At 38.4% G+C, this 25,493-nt stretch overlaps 1 protein-coding gene across 1 annotated transcript in view; it reads left to right on the top strand.

Moving 5' to 3' along the window:
* The window catches only part of LOC128867000 (5-hydroxytryptamine receptor 2A-like), a 140,977-nt gene that overhangs the window by 63,283 nt on the left and 52,201 nt on the right, over positions 1-25,493 (top strand). Inside the window, exon 4 of the mRNA XM_054108091.1 lies at positions 13,790-14,017. Within this exon, the coding sequence (XP_053964066.1) occupies positions 13,790-14,017 (228 nt within the window). The remainder of the gene's footprint in view (positions 1-13,789; positions 14,018-25,493) is intronic.

The raw sequence follows: 25,493 nt of genomic DNA, 5'->3' as shown, positions 1-25,493 counted from the left end.
GTCATCCGCGTAGGCAACCACCCTGCAGCCCCCTTTCACCAGCTCCTCCAGCAAGTCATTTACGACAACATGCCATAGGAAAGGCGAGAGAACACCACCTTGCGGAGTGCCCCTACTCACCTGCCGGTGGATGGAGATGCCGCCCCATTCTGCCGCGACAGTTCTGTCGCTAATCATTTTAAAGATAAATCTGATAAAGTCGGTTTCGACCCCTAATTTACCCAGAGACCTGGTGATTGCCTCCGGGAGGACGTTGTTAAAAGCCCCCTCAATGTCGAGGAAGGCGCCCACCGTAAATTCCTAGCCTCGGACTTTACGTTTTTCTTCTTGACATTTTTCTAACCTCTTTTCATTTAAATGTAAAAATTAAAAAAAAAATTAGTTCAATAATTCCCTCAGTTCTATTTAGCTTTACTTTCCTTTATGATCTGGTAACATTGTCGGCGGTTGCTATTATTGTTGGTGTTGGTGATTATTCGTCTCTTATTTGTGTGACATTTCTTTCCTTTATTTACATTACTTTCCAAGTTCGTTCTTGTTCTTCACCTGCAAGCAGTCAAATCTCTCTCTCTCTCTCTCTCTCTCGCAACTGCAGTGTTGCCTAATTTTGGATATAAAAAAGCACTAAAATCCCCATTTGAAGAAGACAAGAAATACCAACTTTTTATTGAATTACTTAAAGAACTTTGTATGCGTGACAAATTGTCTTTATTGTGTGCGTTTTTTTTTTTTATTTATTATGGTTACGTCCAAAAGACGAAAAAAAAAACAGAGTTCAACTTTTTTGTACAGGGTGCACCATCTTTTATGTCGGCATGTAAACGCTTAAAAACTTTATCATTTAACAACCGATCGACTTCAAAATACCTGTTTTCGATACGTCAATTCAGTACAATTTCAACCATGGATCGCTTTACACCGAAATAGTGACGCTATACATCAAACTAGTCGTTCTATTGTTCTAACTCAACGCGCATATCGCAAAAAGTATCGCGGCAAACAGGCACCGTCTGACAATACTATTCGTCGTTTGGTGTCGAATTTTTTTGAGCACGGGACAGTAGGAGTTCGTCCACATGCCATTCATCAACGGCCAAGACGTTCCGATGAACTTGTTGAAGCAGTGTAGTATCGTCGTCACGCTCAGCATTTTGGCGGCAGTGAAACCTCAATGCAGCACATTTTAAAAAATTATTTAACTTTGAATGTTTTAAATTTTAAAATTTTCGAAACTCTAGCATCAAGAAACTTTGTTACCCTGACGGGGGTACCAAGATCTCTTGAAAATGGAATGAAAGGAATGAAATTGCAGACACTTGGTGAAAAAGGGTGTAAACGCTCTCTTCATTGGTACTGAACCCTTCTGCGGGGTAAATAACAGCTTCAAAAGTGCCTTCCTACGTAAACGGGAACAAAGAGGCCGAATCGAGTACTGGAGCGCCCGAACGGGCAAGCGGCAATCGAAAAGACTCATTGATTCGGAACGTATAATGGTAGAGGCAATCACCTTAACCTCAGCAGAAAAGACATACAATTCTATACTGAACTGCTAACAGGACATTGTGTGAACTCAAAATTGGCAAAAATGATTCTTGTAGACTTTGTAAAGAGGCACCAGAAACAACAGAGGCACTGCCCAGCAGTAGCACGATGTAGAGCAAATTACCTGGGAAGTGGGGTTATAGATCCTCACCTGCTGATAGAAATTAAGCCTACAGCAGTTTTAGGATTTTATTAGCCTAAAACTTACCAGGTCGGTCTATGCGTGGCTTTTTGCCAACCAGGCTAACCTAACCTAACCTAACCTAGCCTAAAACCTTTTGAGTAGGTTACATGGCTGGTTAGGCTATCTTCTAATATCGCAGTGCATAATAATTTTAATACTACTTGTATAAGTAGGAGAAGTACGGAGGGAATATAGTTAAGGATGTGGAAATATGTATATGCGATAATATATTTAAATAAACTTAAAGTAATAATGCCAAAAATTCTTTCAACTGTATTTCCTTTATTTAAGATTTTCTAATATGAAATCAAACTTAAATCTGCTTAGTAAGTACTGCAATGGGTGTCACATGCTCGAATATATGTACATATGTTGTGTGTGTATGTAGGAACAAATGAAACTTTGATTTTAAGGCAAAAAAAAGTATTGTATAAATTCTGCCCATACACGCCCACTGCACATCGCGCTCTCTACCAAAAATCACAAACACAAATGAAACAGTTTCAACTTAACTAGAACAATCAATCCAAACAAGCATTCATTCGTTCATTGAAATATTCTGTCATCAACTCGGCAACCACTCAGCCATTCAACCCAACATTTTGAGGCTGTCAGCAAAACAAATCTTTTCAGTCATTCAAAAGAGCGGATTTCCACAGAATGCGGGCTAGCACGGAGTGCAGTGAGTGGTGCCTTCGCCTCAGTCATATACGAGCTATTCAACCCATTCCTTGTATAAATTAATACAACTGCTAAAAATTTGCATACATTCATTCAACGGGTTTACTGCGATAAATCTCGTATATCAGAGAGCTAAAATTTACAGCAAAAGCAGTGACATGCGTGCGTATATATTAGATCTATGTTTGCAAGTACGTGAGTGTATGCGAAATAAGCGTCTACAGCAGACAGACATATGTACTTCTAATGGCTTTCATCTTGAAACAAATACGTTTGTTTGTAGGTTTCTAGTGTTCCTACCGACGGCCTCACATTCAGCTAGGAACTTCGGCGGCGCTAACGTCGCCAAATGGCAAATGGCAAATAGCAAAATTTTCATTAAACCACACTAATGATTTATAATCACCCAAAAGCTAAGTAAACGAGCAAAACAAGTAAGTTATAAACCAAGCTAATGAACGCATTGTAAAAATTGTAGGCTCTTAGTTTTAAGTTCGCATTTGGTGCGGTGCGCGGTTGAAATTAGGCAAGAAATGAATGGCAAAATCTGAATTGCGTCAAAAGTGAAAAGTTTGTGGCGGTGTCTGTGTCTACTTAGCAAATGTCGAAATGTCATTGTATAATACAAATTAAACATATCAACGTTCTAATTACTTAAATTGCTGGATTAAAATGCGGTTGTTGCGTTGGGGGGCAACAGTTGGGTTGCTCATACGCCCAGTGTGCCACTTGTGAGCACTTGAAACAGCAGGCGCACTCACATTCCCCATTACTATTCTAGTCTTTTGTGCGCATGTTAGTCCTTTTGTGGCACTTAATTTTTACAATTGTGTTAAGTATCAACTGCAACATTGTTAATGTGTTGAAAAAAGCATTTGCAAAATAATTATATGCCGCTTGCCGTTTGGCTTTATAGTCAATGTTAGAATCGAAGATACTGAAAGTGCAGAAAATTGTAGAAAAAATATATTAAAAATGGATGGTTAATGTACTAAGGAACAGTCAAAGTGTAAAAAATATATATCGGCTGCGTGACTAGCATTCAGGAGAGCGTAGATTCGAATCTCTGTGCATGAAACACTAAAATGACAGAAAAAGTTTTTTTTAAAGCGGTCGCCCCTCGGCGAGCAATGGCAAACCTCCGAGTGTATTTCTGCCATGGAAAAGCTCGTCATAAAAACCATTTACCATTCGAAGTTGGCTTAAAACTGTAGGTCTCTCCATTTGTGGAACAACTTCCAAGACGCACACCACAAATAGGAGGAGGAGCTCGGCCAAATACCCAACAGAAGTGTGCGCGCCAATTATTTATTTATTTTGTTTTTAAATAATATACTTTGCTACTAAATGTAGTGCTTTATATTACTTAACTTGGAATTAAGTAAGCCTAAGTCTGTTTATTTTGATATAATTAGTACCTCTTTATTAGAAACAACAAGCATTTCATGACCTTAATAATAGTTTCTGACTCTATGCAACGAAAGGCTCAGATGATACTCGTCTAAATTGTCTGGTGGCGTGGATAGTTCATCCACATGTCATCAATCCTCACAATGACAATCGAATTATAAAACCACAATGACAGCAATGGGTAGTAGAGGAGGACAATTAACTTTGTTTTATTCATAGCTTCATTTCTAGCCACTCAAATATTGTCAAGCATGACTCACCGTTGGATCAAGCCACATTTCCTATCAATACCTACCATACGATTGGGTGGTCTGTAAATGTTGACCACTACTAAGTCAGTTCTCTGAACTGTGGAGTGGATGCTTCATTTCGGTAAAAACTTCGATCCAATAAGCGCTCATCATGGACAACACAGTATTCAATTCGGAAATCAATTTGCTATTTTTACAAAATTGTTCATATATGAAGCAACTCAATTATTTTTGCCAAGATATGATATTCACCGTCAGCTTAAGGTTTATTAAGCGAAAAAAAAAATTTAGTATGACAAAGCGCAAGTTTTGGTTCAAAATTCTCGTTGATTTTTCAAAAATTAACGAGATTTTCTAGCAAAAATATATATTTTTATAAAAAATTATTTTATTGAAAGATTTATATAAGAATATTTATTTATTTTATAAAAGATATGTTTTTATATTGTAAGATTTATTTTTTCAATAAATTAATATTTTTTATGAAAACAAAATTATTTAAAAACGTTTTTATTTTATTAAAAAATATTTAAGTAAAAAATATATTTTTATAAGATTTACTTTAATAGATTTTCATAAAAAATATTTTTGTATAAAAAAATTTTATTTTATAAATAAATATATTCAAAAAAATACGAACCAAGATTAATAAGTTTTAAATTTTAATAAATATTTCTGAAAAGATTTCGCAACTTTGGTTTTAGTAGTAGTAATTCTTTATTTATTTATAAGCTTGACTTGTTTACAGTAGCACAGAAAACAAACTATGTGATACATCACGCTGAAATTTGCCATGTAAGCTTATAAGTCCTACCGAAAAACAAAAAATTTATTTTTGCCATATGTCATCCGCGGACCGTTTTATTGATACCGTCTCGTTCATATTTGAGTAGAAGGTAGGTGCTTTTTTTGTTTTTGTTTTTTTGTATATCCAATTAAATGAAATTCAATACAATTCAATTTATGAAACCAGCCAAGCAAAACAACCTGCAACACTACAAGACGCCTGTACCGCATTTTGGTCAGCCACATCTGTAAAAGGGTCAACCAAACTCGCCACTCACTGGCTTACCAAATTACTCAATTGGCTGTTTCCCTTTTCCAATTGAAATTTTTTTCGAATGCAGGAAGACATAGAAATCAATAAATGGGCTAAGGAAAATTTACCATTTTTGGCTAGATAAACACATAACTGTTTTGTTAGTGATGCAAATAAATTCTCTAAATATAGGACAGGCAAAAACTGCTTGTTAAAATAATACCTTGCTAGGTGAGCGTCCTTTTCATCAATGGAATACTGTAAATGTCCTATGGAATGCCTTAAATCATGCGCCACTTCCTGCAACGTCAAGTAGAAATATCAAATGAAGGGATATACTAATCACCCTAGTTTTTCCTATGCAGCAGAGGACCGTCTTCTTCGATCATTACCACCGCCGTAAATACTCTCAAGCTGGCCATATTTTAGCTCACTGAACTATACGAATCTCTTCATTAGGTTCATTCTACTCCATTAGAGCTACCCCCACACAGACTTCTGTGTCATACAACAGGATAGATGTGATAAGATGTTTTTGTTATAGGTTTTCTTCATTGACAGATGGATTTACTATTCAATTGCCTACTTTTCATAAAATATATAAATCATAACTAACTATTAACTTGGTGATCAAGATACTCTAGCATCCCTCTTACTACCAAAATATTCGTATTTTGTATTAGTCTATATTTTTATATCTTTCGATTTTTGACGTTGTTGCAGTCATCCAAAATAACCAGGATATCACATATGATCGAATCCTAATAAAGTTTGTCAAGAGAGAGAATTTAAAAGATAAGAAGAGACAGATGGATGGACAGATCATTACTCCTCACTACTCGCATTACCTCCCAAATTTTTTTTATTATATGAACTCTGAAAATTTGACGAGGAAAAGAAAATATAGCATTTTCAGCCGGACAGCTGCTTCGAAAATGTATCACCCTCCAAATCAGATGTCCACCATATTTAGTATCATCAGGGCTCGTAGCTCACTGCTTCTCTGTCTGAGAAGGAATTTTGTTACCAGCCAATCAGGGCTTTTCAAGGAAACACTGGGTTGTGTGGCAGATGTCAGTACTACTCACCATGAACCTTTTTTAATGAAAGCTTTGTCGGAGCTATGCTTGGCTCCGAAATTAGCTTCAACCCAATTGGACGGTGCGAAGAACCGCAGTTGCCCAACTCATCAGCCCGGCTCTCACATAAATTCAAACTCATTCCACCTTGCAACGTCGTTTAGCCTTAACTTGCACCAGTTTTGAAAAGGTGCGGGTTTGATTGTCAACACAGACCCTGATTTTAGTTCGCCATCTTTCTCCAATTATTTCCTCTTCAACTTTAAGTTATGCAAAGACTTCCGATTAAAATATCGTTGCCATTGCATCCGCAGCAGTTAAGCATCCACAATTACTATCAAAATGCCATTCCACTCCAATACGATTTTTAGTCCTCGAACTGTCGGTGTGGTTATTTTATACGGAGCTGCTTAAGAAAATAGCTGGATCTCTCCATCGATCCCTTGTAGGAAAGCTAACATACATAATTTCTTCCGAAAAAAACTACAGGTAACAGTTTGCATTTAGTGCCAAAATCAGAAGGTGCGGGCTTGACAAACTTCTTAGCAACTCATTGTGTCCCCAACTCAGATCAACGTGCCACAATCTACAATTGATGTCCCTTTTTCTACTGGTTACCCTGCTTGAGCTTTAAGATTCTCTACAGAGCTGCAAAACACCGTAAGGTTTTTCTTACTTTGTCCTCTCCGTCGATAATTATAGTGGGAGGATCAAGTTGGGATTTGGATATGTAAGGTTTATTTCGTTACCGGATTATAGTACTATACCGGACCCCACAAATGACATTGTAACTGATTTTTTTATTAACTCGTATTTTTTCTAGAAAATAAGTATGCTGGCAGATATAGCTTTCACTTCCAATTATGAGTGCTTCGTGAATTGAATGCCAATACAATATTAGTCTCACTCTTCTAATAGGAGTTGGGGCGAAGTTGACGGTGACAATACATATAAGTACGACTAAGTAAATCCAAATTCATCGTCCTAGCTCTCTAGGCTGTAGCTAACAGTTATGATTTCGAGGTTCTAAGAGACTGCATTCATGTAGGAACCACCATTAACACCAATAATAACGTCAGCCTTGAAATGCAACATAGAATTTCTCCTACCAGCAAGTGCTACTTTCTACTGAGTAAGCAATCGGGTAGTAAAGTCCTCTCTCGACGAACAAATGGCTCTCATCATGCCCGTCCTATCATTTGGCACAGAAGCTGCTTGAACGAGGAAACATCCGATGAGGCGTCACTTGGAGTGTTTGAGAGAAAGTCCCTGCGCTAATCCTTTGGACCTTTGCACGTTAGCGACGGCGAGTATCGCAGACGGTCGAACAATGAGCTACATGAGCTTTACGACGGCATAGATATAGCGCAGCGAATAAAGATCCAGCGGCTACGTTGACTCGGTCCTGTCGTCAAACGCACCGGCTCTGAAAGTATTCAATGCGGTACCAGCTGGTGGTAGCAAAGGAAGAGGAAGGCCTCCTCTACGTTGGAAAGATCAGGCGGAAAAGGACTTGGCCTCATTTGCTGTTTCCAACTGGCGTCGGTTACCACGCGAACGAAACGACTTCCGCCCTTTGTTAAACTCATCCAAAATCGCTAAAGTGGTTATCACGCCAATCTAGAAGAAGAAGAAGGCACTCTAGGTAGATTCTAGGATTCAAAAATGTAAACCATTAACAGGAGAAAGGAGCCGTTTTCGAAAAATTAAGTTAAAAAGAGTGCCTATTTATTCAGTGTTTCTAATTAGTAGCAGGGAGCATTGAGAAGAAATTATATTAGCGTACTTCTATCCCTACCTCATCTCTGTATGACTATATTATTACTGATCGCGAGTCTTCAACAAGGGTTTATACATAGAATATAACAGTCAACGAGTAAACAAATAACCGATTATTTTCCTTTCAAGAGAAATAAAATTGGTACCCTGGTTTATGCGATTTTACTTTTTTGAAATATTTGCTGTGGGCGTAGGTACGCCAACTCATTGGTATAAGCTGACAAACTAAGTAACAACGTATGGCAACTTGGGAGGTCGGTTGTGATGGAAAAAGTGGTGCGAAATCGAACCAACCGTTTAATTTTCGTGGAAGTAGTGGAGGTAGTCAAATGCCCAAAATTATTTATATCTGTAGACACTGCAGGTATTCAGACAGCAGCCGCTAGTCTCGGTAGCGTCTAAGGTCACTATTAACTGTTGCTTTAATTGCGGCTATGTATGCATATCATATGCGATAAAATGTGCAAAAATATCGTTATGTAAGTGTTAATACATGGATATAGTATATTTGTAGTGAGCCAACTTGAAAGCTGGACAGAACAAAAACCACTTTCCAATTATTTTGCATCGAGCCACATCGTACAGAAATTGTCTCTGAAAAATATAAATATACGTGCATACAAGCATACACCTGTGTATAAAACCACTACAATCCCACTTCAAAATATACGGTGTTGAATAGATGCACAAGTTGCAGCACAAGAGGATTAGCCTGAACTCATATTCCACGTACGAGGGGCAGGAGATAAGAACTAAGGTAACTTATGAATGAGAAAGGATCGCACTCAAATGAATTATACTTTTCACATCGGATGTAAAATGTCTTTATAGCCATGAAAAAAGTATGTTTTTGATTTCTCGTTCAAATGCTTTTCTACCGCCGCCTTCATCTCACTGTAATCCACAAGTCTACGCTCTGCAAATTTTTTTTTTAATTAAAAAAAAAATAAAAATTTCACTAAAAGCCTCACCTGGACTGCAAGATTTATGGTCAATCTCCAAGCTTTTAAGGTGTCGCTCGCAACCCGTACGGGCACGTTGCCTTCTAGAAATCGTCTCTATATACAACTGCCTAAAGTGCCTCCATCTACAGCCGTTCATTGTGGTTCCTTTGGAATAATAATCAATTAATAATATTCATTCGGTATCTCAGAAAATGGTGTTCATAATCTATAACGTCGACTTATTCACTTTAAATTTCTTTTGCTACTTTACTCTTCTTTTAGTTCTTCTAAACATTTTCATTTTTTCTATTTATGGATCTAATATACTTGAAAAAAATCTTCCATTTTAATTAATATAGTTTTACTTTTTTTTTGTTTTTCTCTTTAGGTTAAATTATACGATAAAAAAGAATGTTCAAATATTGTTTTAGGCATAATTTTTTTTTTTATTTTTGAAAAAATTTTTTGCAAGAAAATTTTTGATTTCATTTGTGAAAACCTCCTTAATTTTTTTTTTTTTAATTCTAATAATTTTTTTATATTTCAGGATAAAATACTACACTTAAAAAACATTCCACTTTAATTATTTTTAACTTTTTAATTTTATATATGCTTTAAAAAAATTCCACTTCAATTATTTTTACCTTCTTAACTTCTTCTTCTTCTTAATTGACGCAATAACCGCTTACGCGATTTTGGCCGAGTTTAACAAATCGCGCCAGTCGTTTCTTTCTCGCGCTAACCGGCACCAGTTAGACACACCAAGTGAAGCCAAGTCCTTCTCCACCTGATCCTTTTAACGCAGAGGAGGCCTTCCGCTTCCTCTGCTACCACCAGCTGGTACCGCTTCGAATACTTTCAAAGCTGGAGCGTTTGTATCCATTCGGCCCAGTCAACCTAGCCGCTGGATCTTTATTCGCTGCGCTATGTCTATGTCGTCGTAAAGCTTATATAGCTCATCGTTCCATCGCCTGCGATATTCGCCGTTGCCAACGTGCAAAGGTCCAAAAATCTTACGCGAAATCTTTCTTCTCGAACACTCCAAGCGTCGCTTCATCGGATGTTGTCATCGTCCAAGCTTCTGCGCCATTCGTTAGGACGGGCATGATGAGAGCCTTGTAGAGTGTTAGTTTTGTTCGTCGAGAGAGGACTTGACTACTCAATTGCCTACTTAGTCCAAAGTAGCACTTGTTGGCAAGAGAGATTCTACGTTGGATTTCAAGGCTGACATTGTTATCGGTATTAATGCTGGTTCTTAAATAAACGAAGTCGTTTACAACCTCGAAATCATAGCTGCCAACAATGACGTGGGTGCCGATACGCGAATGCGCCGACTGTTTGTTTGAAGACAGGAGGTACTTCGTTTTGTCCTCGTTCACCACCAAACCCATTCGCTTTGCCTCTTTATCCAGTTTGGAGAAGGCAGAACTAACAACGCGATTGTTAGGGCCGATGATATCAATATCATCGGCATACGCCAACAATTGTACGCTCTTATAAAATATTGTGTCTGAGCGATTAAGTTCTGCGGCTCGTACGATGCTCTCCAGCATCAGATTAAAGAAGTCACACGACAGCGACTCACCCTGTCTGAATCCTCGTTTGGTATTCAACGGTTCGGAGAGGTCCTTCCCAATTCTGACGGCGCTGCTGGTGTTGAGCAACGTCATCTTACATAGCCGTATTAGTTTTGCGGGGATACCAAATTCAGACATAGCGGCATACAGGTAACTCCTTTCCGTACTATCGAATGCAGCTTTGAAGTCGACGAAAAGATGATGTGTGTCGATTCTCCTTTCATGGGTCTTTTCCAAGATTTGGCATATTGTGAATATTTGGTCGATGGTAGACTTTCCAGGTCTGAAGCCACACTGATAAGGTCCAATCAGTTGGTTGACGGTGGGCTTCAGCCTTTCACACAATACGCTCGCTAGAACCTTATAGGCGATATTTAGAAGACTAATCCCGCGGTAATTGGCACAAATTGCAGGATCGCCCTTCTTATGGATTGGGCAGTGCACACTTAAATTCCAATCGGCAGGCATGCTTTCATCCGACCATATTTTGCATAGGAGCTGATGCATGCACCTTACCAGCTCCTCGCCGTCTTGTTTGAATAGCTCAGTCGGCAGTCCGTCGGCGCCCGCGGCTTTGTTGTTCTTTAGCCGTGATATCGCTATTCTCATTTCGTCATGGTCGGGTAACGGAACGTCAATTCCGTCGTCGGCGATTGGGGTATCGGGATCTTCACATCTGTGGCATGCGCAGTGTCACTGTTTAATAGGTTCCTCGATTTAATAGTCTTTCTTTCATAATTTAAGATTGCTCTGGATGTCAGTCACCAGATCGCCGTCTTTGTTCTTACAGAAAAACGCCCCGATCTTGAAACCTTCTGTAAGCCACCGAACTTTCTGGTAGAATTTTCGGGCATTGTTCCTATTGGCCAGCATCTCAATCTCCTCGCACTCACATATTTCGGCCTCTCGTTTCTTCTATCGGATGATACGTCTCTCTTCCTTTCTTAGCTCTCGGTAGCGTTCCCACATGGCTCGCATCTTTTCTTTCGGCGGCAGCATGACATTCCTCTTCGTACCAACGGGCTCGCCGGAATCCGATTTCTTCTTCGGCGGCGGTACGTAGAGAACGAGAAATGTTGTTCCATTGCTCGTGCATGCCGGTTTGTTGAGCAATACTCTCTGAGAGCAGGAGTGAGAGTCGAGTGGCGAATCTTCTGGCTGTCTGTTGTGACAGATGAGATCTATTTTATATTCGAGAATAAAATATTTAAAAAAAAATCCATTTTACACAATTTTTTTTATAATTAAGTATAAGTTATACTTAAACAACAAAAATTCTCCAAAGATCTTTCCAAAATTTCTTTAGGCATATAATATTTTTTATTTTATTTTTTTGGAAAGAAAATTGTTTCGCCCTTTCTATTTTTTGTTATGAATTATTTTTATATTTTTATTAATATTTTTAACTTTTTCATAACTTGAATATTTTGTGTTCTATTTAAAGTCAAAATATACTTTGAAAAAATTTTTTTTACATAATATTTTTTTTATATAATTTCGGATGAAATATACTTTTAACATTTTTTGGTAATATTGATTTTCATCAATTGTGAACACTTCCTTAAAGTTGTTTTTGTTTGTTTTATTTTTTTTATTTTAGTAAAATTTTTTATATTTGACAATAAAATATTCAAAAAAAACTCCATTTGAATTATTTTTTTTATAATTTATTTAGTAAAAATTATACTTTAAAAAAAGCTTCTCCAAAACTGTTTCCAAAATATTTGTAGGTATATAATATTTTTTATCTTATTTTTTGGAAAAAATGTTTAGAAGAAAATTTTTTTCCCCCTTCCAAATTTTTTTTGTTAATTTTTTTTTTAATTATGTTTATATTTTTATTAATTTGTTTTCTATTTCAAGTAAAAATATACTTAAAACAAAATGATTAAAAAAATTTTTTATATAACAGTTTTTTTTATATTTTCGGTAGAAATATACTTTTCCAAGCAATTTGATTTAAATTTTGTTTATTTTTTTTGTTTTTTTTTGAGAAAAAAATGTACTAAAACTAAAGGTGTCCCGAACTATTTTTATTAATTATTTTTTAACTTTTATTAATTTTTTTTTTTTATTTAAAGTCAAAATATACTTAAAACAAGATGTTTCAAAAAAAATTTTTTAATGTTTTAATTTTTTTATATTTTCGAATGAAATATACTTTTACAAACAATTTTTTTTTTAATTTTTATAATTTTTTTATGTAGAAAATAAAATATACTTAAACAAAAGTTGTCCCAAATTTGCCTCTTCTTAAAAAGAGGCAAAGATATTTCACTTTAAAAAGCTTCTTAACAAAATTTTCAAGGTTTACTCAACGTCTCAAAACGATAAAAAATTTTCAGTTCACTTTTATTATACTCCAGTCTACAAATAAACAAATTCTTAGGAAAATTTAACACCACGACCAAAATACTTGGATCACTTGACATGAAATCGCTCGCTAACCCTACTCACTACTCGCAGTAAATGCCATCAACAACGAATGACGAGTCTTGAGTTGTAGTAACATCAGCCACCCCTCGTATGTTACGGCGTTACCAACACATACACATTAACGATGGATTTTAGAAAGGTAGCATATAGAATGAAGTTAAATGCATAAGCGTAGCAAATAAAGAAAATGCCAAAATGTGAAATTTCATTTTATCGCAAATTGCGGATTATTTAGCCATAAAGAGGGCAACTCGAAACCAATTTAAATTTTTAAGCAGCAACAAACACGAAGCCAAATGCTAACCATTTGTGTTTACGAGAACTCGCTACACATTCCTCCCGACCTCTGAGTTCAACGCTTTTCACCTGAATAAAGAAGGATGAAGGCACTTATGTACGTGCCAGCAGCAAGTGGACAAGCAATGAAGTGCAGAGTGGATAAAATAGCAGCATGGAAAGGTAGAAAGAAGCTGCGGTTGTGCGAGTAGGGAAGCATAAACTTGAATTTGATGTGATGTTGTAGTTGTTTAATTTTTGCCTGTCCATCGTATACGAGTATTGTGGACTGAATTTCTTATCAATTTGTTGCCAGATTGGCTCGTACTTTTGTCATTTTACGATCCTTTCTGGACAAATGTGCCCAGTCTCAAGCCCACACACACACGCACACATACGTGAATATACATACACACACAGAAAGTAAAAATTACATATGTGACTTTTGATTGTTGCCTTGAGCTGGCGGTAAGCTTAGGACACTTTGATTTCACTTTCCTGTTACTTAACCACTTACCTGATTTTTCGGTTTTATTTTTGCGTTTCTTGTATTTGCTTATTGGTGTGTTTATGTATTCTATCTCATTTCAGCCCGATTTGTCAGCGCAGAAGAAACGCAAACGTCTCAGGTTACGTATCGGTAAATTTGCCTCACCTCACACCGGCGCCACTGGCCAAACCACACTCGGCCTGGTTGAGGGCAACTCAACTAATACGGTTAATACTGTAGAGGACACCGAATTCAGTAGTAGTAACGTGGACAGCAAAAGTCGGGCGGGCGTCGAGTCGACCACGATGTTCACCAACAATCCCGAAGAGGTGAGCGAACAAATTGAATGAAAGTGAACCAAAAGCTTAAGCTTACACTGTGTGGGTGTGGGTGTGTGCGTGTGTGTGTGTATTTGTGTGTATTTGGTGTTCAACGATAAGCCACGCACACGAATTCTGTGCGGCTGGGATGTTTGCGACATTAAGGTAAAAAACGAGCGCAATAAATGCGCGTATTGGGATAATTGGGATAATGCCAAGCAAATTTTGATCCAAGCTAACAAATATTTTGAAATGTAGCTCCTGCTATCACGAAAACACAAACCCAAAAAAAATAAAAATAAAAACAAACAAGAAAAAAGAAAAAGCAAATAATTTGCTTAAAAGATTTACGACTGCAATTTGAGAAGCAATTCAAACTTTGACGACAAATTATCATAAATAAAAAATAAAAAATTTGTGCTGAAATATAAAACAGGTTTCAAGACGACCATAAGAGAATACAAATGCTAACTTTTTAGCAGCAAATTGTAGAGAAGTATAATAGGAAACTACGTGAGTTGTAAAAGGAAATGATTTTCATTTCATGGTGCGACAAATAGGCAAAGCCAAACTAAATTGGAAGCCGAAAGTACACAGTATTACCATGGACACAATTTGGAAAGTAACAGTACACATATACATACGAGGTGTGTTCAAAAAGTATCGTGAATTTGGTGTTTTTTTCTTCAAAAATTATTTATTTATCCATTAAATCTATTTTGTCCCCTTCAAAGTAAACCCCATGAAATATTTTGCACTGGTGCCAACGTTTTTTCCAATCTTCGATGCACTTCAAAAAATCATTTTTTTTTACCTTATACAGCTCCTCCTTCCATGCCACCTTTATCTTGTCATTCGTAGCGTAGCGTCGTCCTTTCAAGGGCCTCTTCAGTTTCAGGAACAAGAAAAAGTCACAGGGGGCCAGATCTGGGGAATACGTGCCTGTGGCATCAGGAGGGTGTTGTTTTTGGGCAAAAAGTCAACGATGGCGCACAAGCAACGATGTGTGAGGAGGGGCGTTATCGTAATGCAAAAATCCGGGCGTTTCTGGCGGATTTCTTCGCGTAAATTGCGCATAATTTGCCGGTAATATTCCTTATTGACCGTTTTACCCTGTGGCAAGAACTCATGATGCACAACGCTCCAGCAATCGAAGAAAACGGTAAGCAAAACTTTTACATTCGATCGAATTTGGCGCGCTTTTTTGGGTCTTGGTTCATGCGGCAACTTCCATTGAGATGATTGAGCTTTGGTTTCCACGTCACAACCATAAGCCCATGATTCGTCACCAGTTACGACCCTCTGGAGCAAATTTGGGACGTCGCGGACAGAGTCCAACATCTCATTAGCAATGTTCATGCGATGCTGCTTTTAGTCGAAATTGAGCAGTTTTGGTACGAATTTTGCGGCGACCCGTCTTATGCCCAAATCATTGAAAAAATTCGAATGGCACGAGCCAATGGATATGTGTTGGTCCTCAGCAACTTCTCTAACAGTAGCTCTAACAGTACCATTTTCTTCACTTCATCAATTTTTTCGTCTGTTGTTGAAGTGCTCGGGCGTCCAGCACGCTTTTCGTCGTTCACATCTTCTCCTCCTTCTGAGAACATTTTGTACCACCGATAAACGTTGCTTTGGTCCAAAGTAGCCTCCGTTAATTTCGTATTTCACACAAAATTTGATACAGGTTCTTTGATCCATTTTTTTTTAATAGCTAAAAATCGAAGACGAGCCGAAACACGTGCAACCAAAGCAGCTGTCAACAATTAACTGAACATTCAAAATGGCCAAACACGTCGGCATGAGTGAGAGACATGAGTATTAACATATCACCACAAAAAAATCGAGATTCAAATATATGTAACCTGCGAAAATTCAAAATTCGCGATGCTTTTTGAACACACCTCGTACATATAATTGGCGCTTACTCACTTTGTTGGTAACTTGACCAAGCTACTCCTCCTAATTGCCGCGTGCGTCTTGATGTTGTTCCGCAAATGGAGGAACCTACAGTTTTATGACGACTCCGAACGGCAGATGGTTTTTAGTGGGAGGTTTTTTCATCGCAGAAATACACTCGGAGGTGTGCCTTTGGCTACTAAAGCTCTAACCGCTTAAGCGATTTTGGACGAGTTTCACCAGTCGTTTCTTTCTCGAGCTAACCGGCGCCAGTTGGAAGCTACGTCTTCCATCTGAGCTTTCCAATGTAGAGAAGTCCTTTTTCTTTTTCTTCTACCACCAGCTGGTACCGCATCGGGTACTTTCAGCGTCGGAATGTTTGTATCAATTCGGACGACATGACCCAGCCAACGTAGTCCCTGGATCTTTATTCGCTGCGCTGTGTCTACGTCGTAGTAAAGCTCATACAGTTCATTGCTCGATCGCCCGCCATCACTAACGTGCAAAGGTCCAAAAATCTTGCGCAGAATCTTTCTCTTAAACACTCGAAAGGACGCCTCATCGGATGTTGTCATCGCACGCTTCTGCGGCATACGCTAGGACGGGCATGATGGCTACATTGTCTCACAAAAAGGCCATTCGAAATTTACGCAACGAAGAGAACCGCACATTACATTACGCGGGTCTCGCGAGGCAGCTGAAGCGCTTCATCTGCAGTAGGTGGTGGACTCCGATAACGGCATTCACGGGTCGGGAGTTTAGAAAGATGGCGAGGGTCTCCCCTTGAATGTCGTTTAGTGTTTGTACCCGACAACCCGACCCGATACCCTGTCCGGTCCAGACGTTGCAATTATATTTTGTCCTGGATCTCGTCAGTATAGTTGTAGAGATGCCTCCTGACGTGCCTGGGAGCTGGCTCTTGTTCCAGCTAATATCTGCAGAGCTGATACCTTCGTTAGCACCCTAGAAGAAACTGCTTGCTGAGCATTTTATTGTGCTCCTTAACTGGGAGTCTATAGGAGGGTTTTGAAAGCCTGGCATAACGAGCTCCAACGTGGCCATCGATCTTTGCAACATATGAGCCAGAAACAAAACAGCAGTCGACGGTACGAGTGTTGCAAGGCGAGCTAAATCCAAAAAAGTTGCTGGCGGAAGAGACACCTCAAAGCAAATAGTCACCGATTGTTTTTTAGTCACCGACTGGTTTTGTCTCAACTCTACCACTAAAGAAAACAGTCAATTCTGAGTGATACACAACCATTTGCTTCCCAGACGTTTTCAGAGAATTAATGTAATCGAAAAACGAATCATACTCCTCCAAGACAATGCGTGCTCTCACGTATTGGCTCACACAAGAGAGTTGTTGAGCACTCAAACGATCAAATTAATGGCTCATCCACCTTATAGATCTAATTTGACACCTTACGATTACTCTTTAGCCTCGAACATCAAAAATAAAATGCAGGCTCAACGTTTTCCAACCTCAAAAAGCTGTTGATTCCTTTAAACAGCTCGCTTTGAAGGTATCCACTTCTGAGTGGCAAAAGCGCTTTGAAAATTGATTCAAGCGAATGCAAAGATGTATTGAAGTAGAGATATATAGACTTCCAAGGATCTTTTAAAAATGAAAAATCTATCTCAACAAGTTTAGAGATTTTTTTTAACTCAATTAAGGTTCTAGAAAAAGGAGCATTCTGAGCATAAAGGGATTTTGAAAGACCAACATAGAAGAACTCCGACCTACGCAGAGCTCTGGCCGCAATATTAAAGAAAATCATCTCAAGAAGCAGCGGACAGTCAACAGCCCCACGGATTGAGTCGAAAATTAAAGGTAAAGATGGGATTATTCTCCTGCTTTGCAAAGATTTTAAGTTGATCAATAAGCATCGCATTTCATATGTATGGATAGCATCCGAAAAGCGTAAATTACGCAACGTGAAATGTAAAAATACTTTCTGGATTCGTTCAATTCTAGCAGCATGGCACAAATAATACGGCGACTAGCGTTATAGCTTGGGGTGAGTTGTAGCTTAATCAACTAGCCTTCCCCAAGTTACACGATTCAAGGTAGCATACCTCCAGCTATGTACTTACAGTTTCTTGTTGTCTTGGATGCTGTTGACGAACCAGCGTTTTCTAGGCCTTCCTTTACATCTGGTGGCCAGCGCACGCTGTAATTTTAGAGGGATTTTTGGGGGGTTTATTAAGCAAGTGCATAACTGGACCTAACCATTAGAGTGGTGGCGATTTGACGAACTCAACGACATCTGCCCCTTTGCAAATCCGCAGCAACTCCTCGTTGTGCCTGATTCTATAGCAACCAATCTCGACCGGAATGGCACGTACACTTTTCGCTGTAAGTGACTGTAACCTTTCGTAAAATTCTTCTTTTGAAAGTTCGAAGATTTTTTTCATCTTCAATTGACATTACTCATGACTCCAACCATACGTCAAAACCGGTCAAAACAATAATAAGGTTGTTTTGTAAATACTGTATTTACAGGGGCGTGAGTGTAGTCTGGATTTTAAAGGTTTTTCCAATAAGAGGTGTTAATTTGATGAAATATCAATGGTTTCGTTGCTTGTGTGGCACGCAGCGCCGTCTTGTTGAAAATAAACGTTTTCCATATCAATACCATCCAATTCCGGCCAAACAAAATCGTTAATCATCTCTCGATAGTGCAATCGATTCCCGTAACTGTTGATCCAGCTTCATTTTCGAAAAAGTAAGGTCCAATGACTCCGCTGGACCACAAACCGCACCAAACAGTCACACGTTGAGGATAGAGAGTCTTTTCAACAATAACTCTTGGATTTTCTGAGCCCCAGATCCGACAATTTTGCTTGTTGACGAAGTCACAGAGGTGGAAATGGGTCCCATCACTCAAGATGATTTTTCGATGGAATTCCGGATCATTTTCATGCATTTCAGCGACCCAATCAGCAAAGACACGACGTTGTTGATTATCGGCCGGCTTGAGTGCTTGTATTAACTGGACTTTATAAGCCTTAAGACTCAAATCTTTGTGCAAAATACGGTGTACAGGGTTTGATTGAAAAGTAATAACCCTTATTTTTTTTAAGCAGTTTTATTAAACCTTTTGGCTTATACAACTAATATTCTTCAAAATAGGGCCCGTCAATACACCGCTGGTAGCGGTCCTTCCACTGCAGGAAACATTTTTTAAACTCATCCGCCGGAATCGCGTTTCATTCGGCTGTCACAGTTTTTTTGGATCGCCTCGATGGAGTCGAAACGCCTCCCCTTCAGCTTTCTTTTCAGGGGCGGGAACAAGAAGAAATCCGGAGGGGACAGGTCTGGGCTGTAGGAAGGGTGGGGAAGCACCGGAACCCCCATCTTGGCCAATGCAGAGGTACAGAGGAAGGCGGTGTGCGCCGGCGCATTGTCGTGGTGAAGGGTCCAATTGTTGACGAGGTCGGGCCGAAGCTTGGCGACGCGATTTTTCAGCCGAAGGAGCACTTCTTTGTAAAATGCCGCGTTTACAGTGCTTCCTGGAGGTACAAACTCCTTGTGGACGATGCCTCGAGTGTCGAAAAAGATGATCAGCATGGTTTTGACCTTGGATTTCGACATGCACGCCTTCTTGGCCCAAAAGCCTCCTTGAGTAGCCCAATGGTTTTGGTACTCTTTTTGTTTAGCTTTACGCAAAATTTGATCGAGTAACGTTGCTCCAACGGTCGCTGCATTTTCGCCACTGCAAAATCCTAACACACTTTTAAAACAGCTTTCACGCGCGGAGGGATGTGGACTGCAACGCTGTCGCCAGCGAACTGGGACCGGTTTCTAGTGGAAGGGGAAGGTCCAGCGATCATTTTCCCCCACCAGCCGATTCGGTTGATCACTTGGCAGACGCTCCGCGCGGGAAGGCTCATTACTTTTCAATCAACTCAATTACAGGGAATGACCTTTGGCCTAAATCCAAAAAACGACGAGGAGTGGACAAACCTGGATTTTCTTCAACGCTTTCGGCCACAACAGCAATATTTTCGATTTTCGGCTGTTCTTGGGCGACGTGCACGGGTTTTATTCTTCACATCACTAACAACTCGAATTTTTTCACCAATTTCTGTATTGCGGTCCGACAAGGTGCTTCACGATGACCCAAAAATGTTCGAATTTTTCGAAACGTCTCTGCCAAATTTTCACCATTTTTATAGTGAATTTTAATAATTTCAATGCGTTGTTCGTTAAATTTTTATTAATTTTGTAGTTTCTACTTGTCAAATATCAAAAAATGACAACTAAAAAAGTGACATCTACCAAAATAGCGGGCTATTCAAAATAACACCTGTTATTGGAAAGCCCTTTAGTAGTTTCAGGTTGGCGTGTATCCGAAAATTCTTTGAAGTTTCAGATTAAAAATTTGAAAACTTTTATGACAATTATTTTTAATTACGCTAAATTTTGTGTGAAGTTTAAAGGTTCACAGAATACGGTTTTTATTAAAGAACGAAAAATATTAACAAAAAAAAAACAAGTAACAAAAAAATTTAGGTCCAATTGTTAATAAAAAAAATTCACTATCACACTAAAATCACACTTTCAGTTATGCTCGCCACTGTATATAAAACATACATAGCTCGAAAGCTGTTCCTTCCACGCCGTACTGCAATTAAAATGTAGGACCACTTTTATTTATTTAGTTTTGCAAAGCGTTAAATTACTTTCTATGGATTAAATTTCAAACTGGATTTAGACACATTCCCTTTTTGTATCACTGGTAACATACAATAGTTGACTTCTCCATATTTCTCACTAAATAATTCCCAATTTCTCCACCTACACCTACACATACTCGTGTACATATTATTTTCTGAAAACTAATCTGCTAAATTACTGCCTACTAAATGCCAACAAAACACCCTTTCCACCCATTTACAATAAACTTCATCCACTTACAAGTGCGGATGTGGCATTCGCTCGGGGAAACAGATTCAAATCCCTTTATTTGCTGTTTACAATTGAAATTTTGTGAAATGCCTCAGCGTTTGACTGCACCTTTCTTGCATCCGTTGCTACATCCGCATGCACATTCACACATACATACTCGTGCATGCGGGTTTTCATTCTCAAATGCCAAACTTTGAAGATATCATTAACTTTTAAGCTTCGGAAGTTGTAAGTGTTAACTTTGCCCAAATTGACCTCTGATATCTTAGTTAGCCATGAAGGCGCACAAAAGTTCATGTTTGAGTTCACTTATAGATATTTATGCGGGTAACTATGCACAAGTCTTGCCGGCTTAGTCGGTTGTCATTTTCTTTTATACTATTTACATGTTCTCCATATATGCATATGTATGGGTTGTTCCATTGTAACGGTCATTACATTCGTACAGCTATTTTACCAAATACCTGAAAACACTTTTAGTGAAGCAAAGGCCAAGCAAACTCAAAGAGTTACGTGGTTTTCTACTAATTGAAATAATTTAATATTTCCAGCGTACATTTCTACACCGAATTACGTGATAATACAATAACAAAGTAAATAAAAAATAAATAAACTACAATCGTACCACTGCACAATGGGAGCATTTCATACAAAAGTTGATCATAAATAGCAAAAATTGATCTGGTACAAGGTGCGGCACTCAAAGTGTAACCAATTAAAAAGGCCATACATTTAGTTTTGAAAATTATCTTTATTTAATACAAAGTAAAAAATGTGTGAAAATAATATAAAATTTAGAATTAATTTACTTTTGCTCGATATGACCACCTTCTGCCTTGACTATGGCCTTGAAACGATCCAAAACCGAATCTAAGCTGTCCGAATTTGACTTGCAAGTATTTTGGCCCACTCGCGGACAATGGACTTTTTCAGCGCCTCGAGACTGGCGAACCTTTTAGTTCGGACTTTGCTCCCCAAAATGACCCAAAGAGAAGAATCCATCGGATTCGCGTCTGGTGAATTTGAGAGCCATTCTGTGGACGTTATGAACGTTTTTTTTAAGCCATTCTTCACTCGAGCTTTGTGAGACGGTGCCGAGTCCTGTTGAAACGTCCATAGTAAGCCACCGGCATCAAAGCAACCTCCAGAATACTTTCCCGATAATATTTCGTATTTACCTTAACTTTTTGCGGTTTTAGCAACCCAAAGCATTACCTGTGGCGAGTGCTGGTTCCTGGAGGCTAATCGATGACTCAAATTCTCGTATGAACAGTCGGTCAAATATACCCTAACTTTTTGAAGTTTACGAATTGCTCAATTTGAAAAATTTTCTCGTCAGAAAACACAGAGTTCGGAATTGACCGCTTTCGGCCAAGTGAAGCAACTCCTTCGCTCTCTCAAGTCTGACTTGTTGCTGCTTTGGTGTGAGATCATGCGCCTTTGGATCTTGTAATGTTTGACTTTGAGATCATTTTTCAATATGCGGCGGATGCTATAGACAAATATTTTCAGTTCTTCCACCATTTGATTGGCACTTCGTCGGGGATTTCGCTCAAGTCGCTTCATCACTTCTTGAACTATTTCACGTGACGTTGCAGTCTTTTGATGACCACCTCCAGGACGTTTCGCGCTGCTTCCAGTATCGTTGTAACGATTAATGCTGCGATAAACAAAAACTTTATTTACTTTAAGGTGCTCGAGCTCACGAACAATCGCTGATTGTAATTTTCCGAGATGCCCATGCATCAGCTGCGCGCGCGGACTGAAGTTGGTTGCACTTCGAGTGCCGGGCCCTGTAGCTTAAAATTTGGTTTTTGTTTTTTGGGATTTTTTGATGTTTTCTGATGTTATCCCCCCAATTGGACGTCCACTGCGTTGTCCATCATCGGTGTCTCTACAACCGCGTTTGGAGTCAGCAAACTATAGTTTTATTGTTGTTTCTGATGGAGCGGAGTCCCCATAACACTTTTCAAGCCATTGCTTTGCTTGACCGATATTTTTTGTCACGAAGAAGCAGTGTAAAATCAAAGCACGAAATTCCTTTTGATCCACTGTTTTGAAAATAACAAAAGTAGCGTCACCTTAGCACAATAACTTACGAACCAATGAATAGATTGTCATGAAATTTTAACAGCTGTCTTTATAAGATTGGTGCTAACTGAAAAAGAGCTGAATGCAATAAAACTATTGCCATTTATGTGCTAGGCCCGAGACTTTTCAGCCAGACTAGACTTTTCCATCCGCCTGAACAAAGTCCATTTAATCTATTATTAACTTCATCTTGGTCTAAGTAGAACTATTCACATGACCGATATCTGATTTGTTTCAAAATAGGATGCATTAGATTTGTGGGGGGTTCGATAAGTCCAAGCACTCAGTCAGGAGACCATTGTAACGCATCTAGGGGTACTGGCATTTAGACGCCACTTTCACTTTTGCAAGACCCTTTAGTAGTTTTAGCCGGCTAATCTCCACACATCATCAAATAAATGAAATAGCTAGTTCTTTTTTATGCTCATAATTTAATATAAATACATACATACATACACATATTTCATTCAATTTACCAGCATTCGACGGCAGTGTTCTGCAAAATTCATGCCGCTTCGCTCATCGCATTCAAGTGACCTTTATTTCTAATGCATAACATTACGATTTGATTTTATTTGTTTATTGAAATGTCATAATATATTTATCTGTTTATATTTTATTTTATTTCGCTTTCTTTTCTACGCTGATTTGTGCACCAAACCGCAGCGCGCAAAAAAACACTGAAAAATTGAAAGCAAATGCGCATTGGGGAGCATACAGAAGCTGTGGCGTACGCTTTGCTGAACCCAGCAATTGTCCGTTCGGCGACGTGGTTGTGACAGTGGAAACCTTGCCAAAATAAATATTTAATTTGTGTCGAATGTTGATTGCGAAAAATTGTGAATTGTTTGAACAACTGGCTTGCTAATAAATACTTCCCACTCCCCCAGCACTGAGCAGCCTGCGTAAACGTTGACCGCCATTTGGAGGTCATTTATGGGATTTTTGAGATTAAGGCAGGTTTTGAGGGTAAAGGCCGCTGTAGGAGAATTACTTGCAGGAAATTTGCTTTCCAAACGTAATTTCGTAAGTTCATTTTAAATGGTAATTTTAATAAGAATCGTAATAGGACAATAGGAAAGCTCGTCACAGCTCGAGTTTTACTATATTTTAAAGGAAATTTGTGTAATTATATATTTTAATGTTTTACAAATAACTGAATAAAGGTCTGCTTGCCAGTTTAACTGTCATTTTGCCACAGTTTCTCTCGGACTCCCTTTAGAGTCACACTGTATCTTTGTTTTTAAAGCAAATATGCTGAATTTTTTTCTTACTTGTTTTTTATGTGATTTTGACGTCATCTCTGCTGTATCCTCTTCGCATTATGTATGCTTACCTCATTCCACCTATTCAAGATTCACGCACAATCTGCGGCGCGCTTTATGTATTACTCTCGCCGCATATTCACTCGTGCTGAAAATCTTGCCTAAAAGTATGCAATGCTTTTATTAGTGGAATTAACATAAACATGCACATTGAACTAATTTTACGCTAGACCGCCTCAACGCGTTGCCACAAACATACGCTTGTCGGGTGATTTTTTAGAGGTATAGAACTGCTTTCTAAATACAACAAAAAAAAACAGGCCAGCCGCACTTCTTAATTTCTGGATTAAATTTAAATATTTTAATGAGGATTGAAATGATTTTTTATAAAATTACATGCAATAATAGTGGATAATATTATTATTCATTTATTTCTGAAATTTGTATATTAGTCGGTGCTTCAATAGCCTGCACATTTTGTATTGATGGTGCAATAGCAGCAGTGGATACAATCGGTTTGTGGTAACTGAAATAGGATATATCTGTTCTTGGCTCGATTGTGTCGATATAACGAGAAAATACGGCATCTAATGTTGTTTCTGATTTGGTGTTGAGATAAAGCGGTCATTACTCATTTGTACATTCAGTTAATGTTCTAAAAATTCTATTAATTTCATGGAAGTGTCCGATGCAAAATTTACATTGAAATCTCCAGTTAATATGAGAGGTTTCAGATCGTCGCGTTGAGGAAGAAGTTTACCACCATCACGAGATAATAACAAACCTTGAAAAAATTCGATAATGTCGTTGATATGTGAACTCGGAGTTATGTAGACACCCACAATTAGTATTTTTTGTCCATCTATCGCACGGCGCAGAGAAATACAAATATCACCGACATCTTCTGCTATAGCTGCATTTGATGTTGACTTACTACAGCGGTAAAGCGTAAGTGTTATGTGAGGACATCCACGGTATCATTTTTGTTGTAGTAGATAGCGACTCCTCCGTTTCGAACATTACTTCTTTTACACTGGATGAAGCAGTTAAAATTCGGTAAACTGATTGCCTCGTCTTCACGCAACCGAGTCTTATAAAAAACTACCACATTGCATTTTTCCATAACTGGATTCAATACGTCAGTAGCTTGAGCACGTAGACTTTGACAATTAAAAGAGTATATCGACAATCCTTCTCTTTATTGTATAAATTGAATGATTTGTTGATCAAGAGTTTCCAAGCAATTCATCGACAGTCTTCGAAATTCTGCTTGCAATGATGTCCTTGTTGTTGATGGTCTCCGGCCATGGTAGAATCT

Source organism: Anastrepha ludens, chromosome 6 (assembly GCF_028408465.1).
Source record: "Anastrepha ludens isolate Willacy chromosome 6, idAnaLude1.1, whole genome shotgun sequence".
Lineage (NCBI taxonomy): Eukaryota > Metazoa > Arthropoda > Insecta > Diptera > Tephritidae > Anastrepha > Anastrepha ludens.
Note: the sequence above shows the minus strand (reverse complement) of the source record. Positions and strands in the feature narration are given on the sequence as shown.